The sequence below is a fragment of the Trachymyrmex cornetzi genome, unplaced genomic scaffold (genome assembly GCF_001594075.2).
Source record: "Trachymyrmex cornetzi isolate Tcor2-1 unplaced genomic scaffold, Tcor1.1 scaffold99, whole genome shotgun sequence".
Taxonomy (NCBI): domain Eukaryota; kingdom Metazoa; phylum Arthropoda; class Insecta; order Hymenoptera; family Formicidae; genus Trachymyrmex; species Trachymyrmex cornetzi.
Genome location: NW_017300343.1, coordinates 3,620,029 through 3,630,672, shown reverse-complemented (window position 1 = coordinate 3,630,672; position 10,644 = coordinate 3,620,029). Strand labels below are relative to the sequence as shown.

General features: G+C 37.0%; 1 protein-coding gene across 3 annotated transcripts in view; it reads right to left on the bottom strand.

The window, feature by feature from the left end:
- The window catches only part of nau (myogenic-determination protein nautilus), a 62,985-nt gene extending 59,880 nt beyond the window's left edge, over window positions 1-3,105 (bottom strand). For all 3 annotated transcript variants that reach the window (XR_001940582.1, XM_018521667.1, XM_018521668.1), the window contains exon 1: window positions 1,708-3,105. Coding sequence is in view for 2 of the 3 variants with exons in the window: in XM_018521667.1 (XP_018377169.1) it covers window positions 1,708-1,973 (266 nt within the window). In the remaining variant the exon portion in view is untranslated. The remainder of the gene's footprint in view (window positions 1-1,707) is intronic.
- Between the last annotated feature and the right edge of the window lie 7,539 nt (window positions 3,106-10,644).

Here is a 10,644-nt window from a genome sequence, read left to right as displayed (position 1 = left end):
AAAAGGATTATATTCATGCAGATAAACATGAACAAAAAAATAAAACTGCTAATCTCATCTAATCACTTTATTCTTCTAATTTATAAAAGAAATTCGAAAATAAATCTTATGTAAATTTCCATAAGTATGTATGTTTATTGTGTTAAGCTCAATTCAAAAAGATATTTTTTATATACACGTACACATAATTTAAGTCTAGTAGAATAATTCATAGTACAAATTTAACAAATAATAAAACAATAGCAAATAGTAAATAAGATCCGAATTTTTTTATATTGGTCTCAATAACACGTCAAATGTAACAAGGAAAACGGTAAAAGAAACGAGAAAACAGACAAGAATTTTGAAGAAATAATCAATCTTGTCATCTAGCATAATGAAAAACAATTATTCTGCATATTTTCGAAGATATCTATCAGAGATTGAAGTTTTGAAACATTAATTCACATATCAAGTGTCATATTCTTCTTGTGAGAATCTAATATATATTAGAAAGGATATATATAAAAGTATTAAGTTTCAATTTTTCCGACGATATATTTGTGAGTGCTAATCTTATTCTATAGAAACATGATATAAATAACTGCGCTTAGCTAACCCTCTCTCCCCTCTCCGAAATGTTACAATATTAACTTGTATAATCTATAATTTAATAATATAGAATATCTATATACAAAAATGTTTAATTCACTCTATCACTTTGAAATATAAAAATGGTTTCGATTTGTAGATGCATAGTTTTATTTAAAAATATGTCAAATAAATCATGCGATGCTACGAGAAAAAATAAAAATAGCATTAGATAAGACATCCCAAAGAGATTTTTTTTAACGGAACAACAAAATGTTCTTTACAGAATATATGCTACATTGGACGTTGTTTGAACTATATTTCATTGTCTCCGTGTGCCATAATTATTTCCAAAGTTACGCTTACATTTTATGAAACAACTAACACAGAAGCGGAGGAAGGAAAGGAGGGATAGACAAGCAACATGCTATGAAGTTGCGATGCACTGACAGGAGCGGAAACCGGAGTAGCCCGAAGAAATAAATCAGCTTCATTTTTAATAAGAATGACAAGGCATTATACAGTAAAAATGTTCGAAATTGTAAAATATTATAATGTAAAAAAGAATTATTTTTTTTTCCAAAATTAATTAATTAAACTTAATTGCACAAAATAGAATATCAATTTTATTTCTTTTTAAGCGGAGGTTCGTGTACGTGTATGTATAGACAAGCATCAAATTTAAGAAGAAGTAAATGATTTAGGATAAGTTGCAAGTATATAATTTTTTGTTTGTGTTTGTGGATATTTTACGATATATGTAATTGTGTTCCAAAGGAATTAATAAATTGTTACTACTACCAGAATATTAAATTTATAATGCATTTTTGTCAAAACTAGATTAATTAAATATTTCGAAACAGAAATTAATTCCATTTTTGGCCGTTTTCGATACTTGATAAATATTTAATCAATACGATTACTTGAAAAATAATATTATATTAGGAATATATAATATATACAATAATGTCAATAATATCGATAATAGCCATAATAGGTACGCACAAAATCATTATAGTAATTGTTGTGGCAAAATCTCATTTAAAGTTTCCTCATATCCTCCATTAATAAGCTTATAGTGACCTGATTTTAAGCCCGTCAAATGGCATTAATAATGTAACTTGAATAAAAGCTCACCTGACTCGGTCGTTGCGATAATTCAACGAGCCGGCCGACGCCAAAGCGTTGTTAACGCCGATAATCCTCGCGCGGTCGTCCGTATCCCTCCTGGTGACGTATCCCTGTAGATATTCGGATTCAGTCGGCGTATAGACACGTCGATACCGATGGGGATGATGATGATGGTGATGATGGTGATGTAAATGATGACGATAACCGTCGTAAGCTGATCTCGTGACCGCTTCGTAGGCGTAGGGCACCGTATCCGTCACGAAGGTCATCATCTCATGCGATCCGTCGAGAAAGCGTGCGACGATCACTGTACTCGATCACTTCAGGCAGCCCTCGAAGCACCCCGATCCGTCCACGTATTCACCCTCGCGTGAACTCATCACGAACGAGACTAACGGAAGCGATGCAAAATCGCGCGTGGTTTAATTAAATTTTCTCTCAATGACATCGCCTGCGTCTTGATCACCGCGTACTCCATCAAACAAGCATTCATCCGATTTCCTCGACCGTACTTCAACTGGAGAAAGATTTGATGTAAATAAAAGTTCGCTGAATGATGATATCCGAGAGGTATGATCTTTCGAGATGAAGACAGTTCAGGTTGTAATGCAATCAAAAGTTAGTTGACCTAAAGACGGAGATGGTCGACGCTGAAAGTACCTGTCATAAAATCGCAACAGCGCTTTTGTTCGTCGCGATGGCGGCTAATTTGCTTTTCTCTTCTTGTGTCTAGAAGGGATGATGAATTACTAATCCCGGCGAGAACACGAACGCACTTGGTGGTCAGTGTTAACTTCCCCCTTCAACTTCTTCGTTAACTTTACCGAGTCCAAGGCTCCAGGCCAATTCTATCCAAAGTACGGGGATTTTCCGCTCTGATTCGCTAAAACCACTAAGATTCCACCCTCGCGCGTCGCTCCTTATTTAAGTTGCTCAACTACTGTTCGCTGTATTATATCCATGCGGCAATCTTTGCATATTCATCGACCGACGCAGCTCAGACATGACTTATTCGGTCATAAATCTAAGGTGAGAGACTGATTTTCGAGAAGAACGAAATTACTTTACGGATCTTACAAAACACAAGAGTGTTATACCACTTCGCGTCAATCTACACATGTAACTCGAGATGTACGGCGCGGACGCACTTTCTCGTCTTGGGATTTATAAAGATTGCGCGATCGAAACGGGAAACAAGTCGCACTATTCGACCGAAAAGGTTCCGAGGAAGATCACTCCATCCCGACGTCGCGAGAGTCTCGTGGACGCGATTCTAACCGGCGGGAAGAATTCTTCCACGCGGCTATCGGAGCCGGTCGAGCAGATCTCGTGGACAGATCCGAAAAGCTCGTAGTCGGAGATCAGAGTGAAGACTTAGGCATCCTCCTGGTAGTTATCGGTCCCTCCGCCACATGGCATCTCTTGACGCGCGCGAGCGCGTGTCGTTAAGCTCCCTCGGTCGCTCGTTCACGCACACTCGCTCGTATAGGAGACGCGTTAGGATTATTTTACGCGTTGCACGTATGTCGACGGTCACACCCAGACTGACTATTTTTAAGAACGCCCGGCCAATCACAACTGGGGAAAATCGCCTTCGAACCCGCTGTTGCTCCGCCTCTGTGCTGTCATAGATGCACGAGTTTGGCAGGGACTCATCACGGGGTGTGGTTTAATCATTAATGAGAGTTAGATTCGTCAGACAGGAGGCTTTCGGCTGCGGCAAAATCACCGGCGAGCGACGTCGGCTATTACGCGCGAGCCTGGGGTTTAAATCAACGTTGGTAGCACGGTGGTCCGAAAGCATAACAACCCGGACGAAGTGCTAATCGACTAAGGACTGCTATCACGAACATTAGTTACGGTTAACTGAGATTTAAACGTTCCTCGGTTTCCCTTACTTCTAGCTTCCTCCGGAGCAAGACAGTTGATTATTTATCGTGTTAACATTAATGTATCTACTAGAAATTTTACATCGCTCGTATATTTCTTTAGTAATAATACGTTTATCACTGATTTATTGTTGTATGGAAAAAGAACGGTTTTACTAAAATATCGAAAAATTTAACTAGATACAAACCTGTGGAAATAACTTTATTAGACCGTCAAAGTAATTATTTAGGACGCTCCCTGCTTGCTAGAATATCAAAACTTTTTGAAGCATTACTCGTCAGGCCTGAAATTCCTACGTAATTGTTTTGACGGAACAACAAAATTATTTTCAGATATTAATTGTTAGATAATTCAGCGCAAAATCATTCTTTCTATGTAAATATAATTCTGTTGAATTATTTTAAGCATACTCTAACAAACTTTGATAATGAAATAAAACCGAACTTGCAAACATCCATGAGTTTTTTTAACATTATCGTAAAAAAACATGTAGTAACTCAAATACCGACATTGCACACTTTTAGAAATTGGAAAACAGTGATAACAAAAGCTTGATTTAAAGAAATTTTACACATTGATCCATCACATTAAAACTCTTATTGATGATATCAATTAACTCAGACACCATAAAAAATAATGCTTTGAGAACAGGCTTCCATTTAATTTTTGATATCTCGACAAATCGTAAAACAAAATATTCTTCTCATAATTATTATTAGTTTGCAAAATTCAATCTCCGATCGCTTTCTAATTTAACAGTGTCAATTATACGTACGTATTTCATTCGATAAGTTTCTGCGAATATTGGGAGAACAATTTCTGGTATGTTCCAGCATAGAATTCGAAAATGTTTAACTGAAACGTATCAGTTTATAGTTGGACACTAACAAAAAGAAAAAACGTTCATTACAGCGAACCGTGGTTTTTGACAGATATTCCAATACGTGTCCGATAGTCGATCCGATTTGCGGTCTAGCTGGAGAGAGAGAGAGAGAGAGAGAGAGAGAGAGAAAGCGAGGAAACTATAGCGAAACTGCATATATAGGGCGCCTATATAGATAGCTGCCGACTCGCTGGCTAGTTACGCAGATACGTAAACTTTATGTAAATCTAGCGGTGTCTGTCACATTTTACGCTCCGTGCTTTCACGGAATTAAAATAGACTATTGAGCGTCGAATAAAAGCTAAAATTGCCCTGGCAACGATCCAGACGCACGGAGATAGAAAACGGGGTGAAGTTTTAACCTACCGAACATCAGTTCTGTTGAATACCGATCGTCACAATAATCCGCGTGCAAAAGCGCAGTGAGTGTCCATGCGAAAATGGCGGTGTTAAACGGAACGACGTTTTCCGCAGCGAAGTAACGATCGAATGTCAAAAATCACGAGTCATATCATCGCGAAAAACAGCAGTATGCGATTTGCAGCGCAATGCCGAAGGAAATAGGAATATAGAAACAGGAATTCATGAGAACAAGCATCGATTAATCCAAAGATCCATGATTTATTAATTCTTTGTAACTCTGTGTCAAATTTAAATTGACATTATAGGCCTGTTCTTTTTGACTGAACTTTTGCACCAGTTCATCTTTCTTCCTTTTCTCTCCAGGAGAAAAGAAGAGGAAAAAAGATGAACTGGTGCAAAAGTTCAGCCAAAAAGAACAGGCTTTATGCTTCGCACAGTTCTCTAAGCAATCTTTTGAAATGATACGATTACAAATCAGCAAATTATATTTTTAAATATTAATTATTACTACAAACGTACGTAATTCCGAAAAAATAATAATCTTTAATAAGCGAATAATTGTTAGATATTTATAAATCATTATTTAATAAACAATAAAAATTCTTTGATTCGTATTAGATCAAATTAATGGAATACTTGCTCTTTATATTAATTTATAAGAAATAATTGAAACCAAGGATAATCCAACATGATGAAATAAGTACAAAAGAGTAATTTAATGGCAATACATTACGTATATGTATAATATTTTTATGTTAGATAATTGCCTATTCTAGAATCGATGTTAAATAAGATTATCTCGCTTTTGCAGTAAAGCAATGGTGAATATTGAATCATGAGACGTCACTTGTTCAAACATTCACGTTCGGAATCGCTATCCAGCGTTTAATATGCTGTGTGCCGATTATAGGAGAACGGACAGTGGTCCTGAATAAATAATATTCGAGGAATATCCGCGCATTTATCAAGTATATATAAATTTAATATATTGAAAGATAATCCTTAAATATATTGAAAGATTCTTCGAAAATAAGAAAAGGAGATACAAGGTTTCATTATATATAACTTTATTGGAGAAAATTCCGTTTTGATAGAAATTAAAAGATATCGATCAGTTTACAGTTTATAACTTAGTTGATTGCTAATCGGTTTTAAGATTAAAAATTCAGAGAAAAGTTGGCAATAATTCATCTCTAAAGTCCCGCTCTGAAAAATTATTACACAAAGATGCATCGAAGCGCATTATCGGGCATCGTTAATGAGAATCGCTTCGGAAAGAAAACTAACGCTGCCAATATATATAGCCATCACGGCACCTACATTCGCGACAAGGACTTTTATTAAAATCCCATTCGCACAGTTCCGCGACCCCGGTACCTCTTGACAGAAGAGACAAGGCCAATTACCGTTAAAAGCGGTTATTATCGAACGACGTTAGAAAATCCCCGAGATGAGAGTGCGGGGTTTCATCCCCACCCGTGGACGATGTCACGTACATACGTCGCGGGGTGTAAAGACGCGCCCTTTGCGTCACTTTGCGTTCCCGGTCGCAAGCAACCCGACGAGAAGCGGTGTGGCTCGGACTTCATTTCTCATTCGCTGTCGCAGCATCCGGCGGTACATACCCGAAGCTCCCGCATTCTCGCATACTGTACACTCCGTGCACGCACGCGTACGTATGCATATATGTAAACACGAATAACACACATACACGTGCGTAAACACGATGACAAGTGCGCGCGCGCGCGCGCGCGCAAGCACGGGGTAGACCTCCCTTTTGCACCACGTCGTGGAAGCTCGGCACGGCTTCGGACGTACTCGTCTCGCCAGGGTCGAGAGGAGGAGAGAGTAGGAGAATCACGAGGTGCAAAGAGTACAAACCCCGAGGAGCGAGACGCAAAACGGGTCACTCTCGCCTCCTTTCAGGATTCGGCTAGCTAGGATACCTACATCTGCCAAAGTTCACGGGAGGGCAATGCCTCGCCCACTTTTACGGGAGCATCACCGGAACTATGTCTTAACCCTTTAAGCATCCCACCTCTTTACTCTTGGATTTTTGTTTTTCGAATCAATTTTCTAGCATCTTTAAAAACTTAAGAGCATAAATGAAAAAAGTCAGTAGATTCTTGTTAGTAAATGGAGGATCGGAAAAAGGAAAAATTCCAGAAGTTCTTAAAAAGTTGAAGTTCTGTTTTTTTTTTTTTTTTAGAAAAAATATGCTTTTTCCTAATACTACTCACAAAACGACCGTAGAGAAAAATTCAGGAATACTAAAATTTTGAGAAATTTTGTTCTTATTAAATATTTAATGTGATTCTTCTTGCTTAATTACTTTATTCCGTTATGAAGAAAACTTAAAATAATCGTTTGTACTTTCCTAATTTATAATTCAGAAATTCAAAATTTCTTGGAAATTCTGAACCAATGCTCCGAGAAAACTCGGAGGAAGGTTTGTTTGAGAAAATCGAGCGTAATGGAAAGTATGTGCTTCGAGAGAGTTAACAGGCTGCCTCGGCAGCCAACGTTCCGTTGTCCTTTCGCGCTGCGGCACGGCGTCGCGCGTCGCGCGTAGTTTCGGTGTAATCCGATGTGACTTCGTCAGCCGTCTTGAATTCTCTTCGACGTGTATCGGCCGGAGTGTTGCCTGGATGCCACGGATGGTTCCAACGTCGAAGGACGTTACGATGCGATGGATCGACGCAACGTTGCAGATCTCTCTCGGCTCCCATCAGGAATAATCTGCTCATAATCATGCGCGCGCTCTCTCTCTCTCTCTCTCTCTCTCTCTCTCTCTCTCTCTCTCTCTCCTGGGTCCAGGGTAATTGCAATATTGGCTCGACACTCATTAAATAGTTGTCTTTATGTATACAGGATAATGTTCTTAATAGTGACAAATAATAAGCCATAAGCATTTATAGGAATAAAATAGAATAATGAGTAGGGGAATGCACAACATATCATTCGCCATCGAAATTAAACAATAGACTCGAAAAAATAATAAAGAGAAGCGAAACGACTTTGATATGTCATTTCCATAGAGATGTAATTTTGCAAATTTATAATTTACAATAGTATATTTGCAAGCTAAGAATTTAATATTCAAAGATTCGGTAAACGTCAACAAAACGATTTCCAAAAATTCCTGATTCATTTTAACCAGTTATTTTAACCAATTGTTTCATTTATGTAAAAGGAAGCTTAGGATGTCATATAGTCTATAATCACAGACACAAAATTTTGATTCGTTTATTCCATTTGTTTGAATTCCCGATTCCATACGTCGTCCTTGACATGTAGATAATCTCTCCTCTCTCCTCTCTCTCTCTCTTTTTCTCTTTCGCTTTCTCTCCTCTCATTGTCTTTCTACTCTCTCTTTCCTATCTCTTCTCTATCCAACAAGCTTAATCTATCACAACACGCATACGCGTCGCGCGGGTTTTACGTGTTTAGGCGCCTTCCGCTTTTAAAATAGAAATGTATTGATTCTGTTAGTTTTACGTCTCAGTTCAACATAACTTTGTATTGCTTATCTTTAGTTGATACTTAGTAAGAATAATTTGAAAATTTTTTAAATAAAAAATAATTTTTTATTCAAAATATCCTATATATCTAAAGGTTTTATATAGTTTTATTTAATGTTTAAATTATTATACAACAAATTTATTTATTTATGCAATTATTTAACAAATATTTTTCATTAAAATCTCCATAAAAATATTTAAAATATCCACTTGCCATACATACAAATTTTATCGTTTTTTTTTACATTAGATTTATGCGATGTAAACGGTGCAATATTTCTAATTATATTTTTATCTGTTTGTGTAATATCAAATTTTTAGTTTGCAAACCAATTTCTTTTTATATTACAAGTTTGTTTTGTCAAATTAATATAATTTCATAAATGGATTTTTATATAACTTTGATATAACTTTTATATAAACGCGGATACAATCTGTAAAATATTAACATATAAATTATATTTCTCTCTCTTTCGTCGCGTATATTTCATCGCAATATCTTTCCTTCTGGCGTCACCTGTAGATAAGGTAGTTATCGGAAATCCTTATACATACAGAACAATTTCATAATTTATGAGTAACAAGAAAATTGCTTTCTCGGAAAAGCTATCCGAATCGTAGCAAACCGCGATGATCCGTCTTAGTCTCGTTTGCGTAAGGAGGCTGCATCATTTTCCGGAAAGAGCTTTTACTGTCGCTTGTACTTAAATGCCAACATCGATATAGCGGTATCACCGAACGTGCCCACGTTCCATTAGGCTTTACAACCTTTGAGCCGTAAAACCGAGGGAAATGTTCCCGTCCTGTCGGTTGAGAAAAAGGCGACAGCTGATCGGTAGAGTGCCGGGTGCGTGTCGCCATAGTCCCTCCCCCTCGAAATACACCGCACGTCTTGAAGAGAACGCACGTTTAATCCTACCGGGGATATCCAAGATATCGTTCCTGAGGGAAAGAAAAAAGATCTCGTAAAGATCTTTGAACCCGTACATGCCTCAACACTTACACGTCAGTATTTCTTCGTAAAAAAAAAGACATCTCATCTCGTGGGGTAAAGTTTGCATAAGGACGAACGGCAAGACCAGATCGTTCAATAACAAATTAGAGATTTTCTTAGCTTGACATGCTGATCTTACGTAAGATTTTTATTTCCGCTACAAGGTCGTGCTTCCCTTCTAGGGAAAGAACTTGAGACTTGAACATCATTCCCCTCTGTCAATATACATTTATAGAACACTTGTAGAAGGATGAATAAAGCATCAAGGACAGAATTTTTTCATTACAGACATCAGAAGAATAAAATATAAATTATAGATTCGACTTGAAACGTAAATCTTGTAAAACTTTCGTTCATATTGGCTATGGATGACACTTGAGAGGAAAAAGGTCAAATATTATTCTTTTATTACAAAATTAATAAATGCGGAATATAAGAAAAATATGTAAAATAGCAAGCTGGAAGTTAAATATCTTTTTTATCATTATAACGCAAAGTTAATAAAACTTAATATTAATCGAAGATTACGAATAACTGATATTACACGCGATTTTCGATACTTCATCGTGCTGCTTTATCGTGCTCTTCTAAGACGTCGATATTTTAAAATGCGTATTTTCTTGAACTAAGATAGACAACCAAAAATCAAACACAAAACTATATTACGTAAGTAGTTTTTAATTAAAGGCTTGCAAAAAATTAAGTTTCTTAAGATTAGTTTCCACAACCAATTTCAAGAATGTTCCTTGAGCAGAATTTTAATCCAAAAGGTTAGTTGGCAAAATCTTTTTAAGGTTGGTAAACATATTCCAACTCGATATCGCAAAAATTTATTTAAAATTCGATTAACTAAAAGTATAGCATTTTATATTTTCAAAATATAATAATCATAAAATAGCAATATTCATATTTATTATTATAATCGAAAACGATTGCAGACGATCGACTAAGAATCATTCCATCCATTGGATATAAATTTCAATTTTGTTTAGCCAATAGTGTCGACACGTCGTACGACATTTAAAGAGTTTGCTGTGAACGCTGTAAGTTTCGGTAACGAGATGAAACTTGGCTATCCACGCCCGATGTAAAGTTGAAGGTGCACTGGGATAACGATGAAAAGACGGACAGAGATCAAGAGTCGGGCAAAGCTGATGGGTGAAGCGCAGGGTGAGAGGACGAGCGCAAAAGGAAAAGGGGGCAAACGGAGAGAAACTTTCATCGGAGGACGGTTTGCCAGCGATAGAGAGGACCAGAGGAGCTTGCGGTGGAGGACCGGGGGGAGGGGGGGG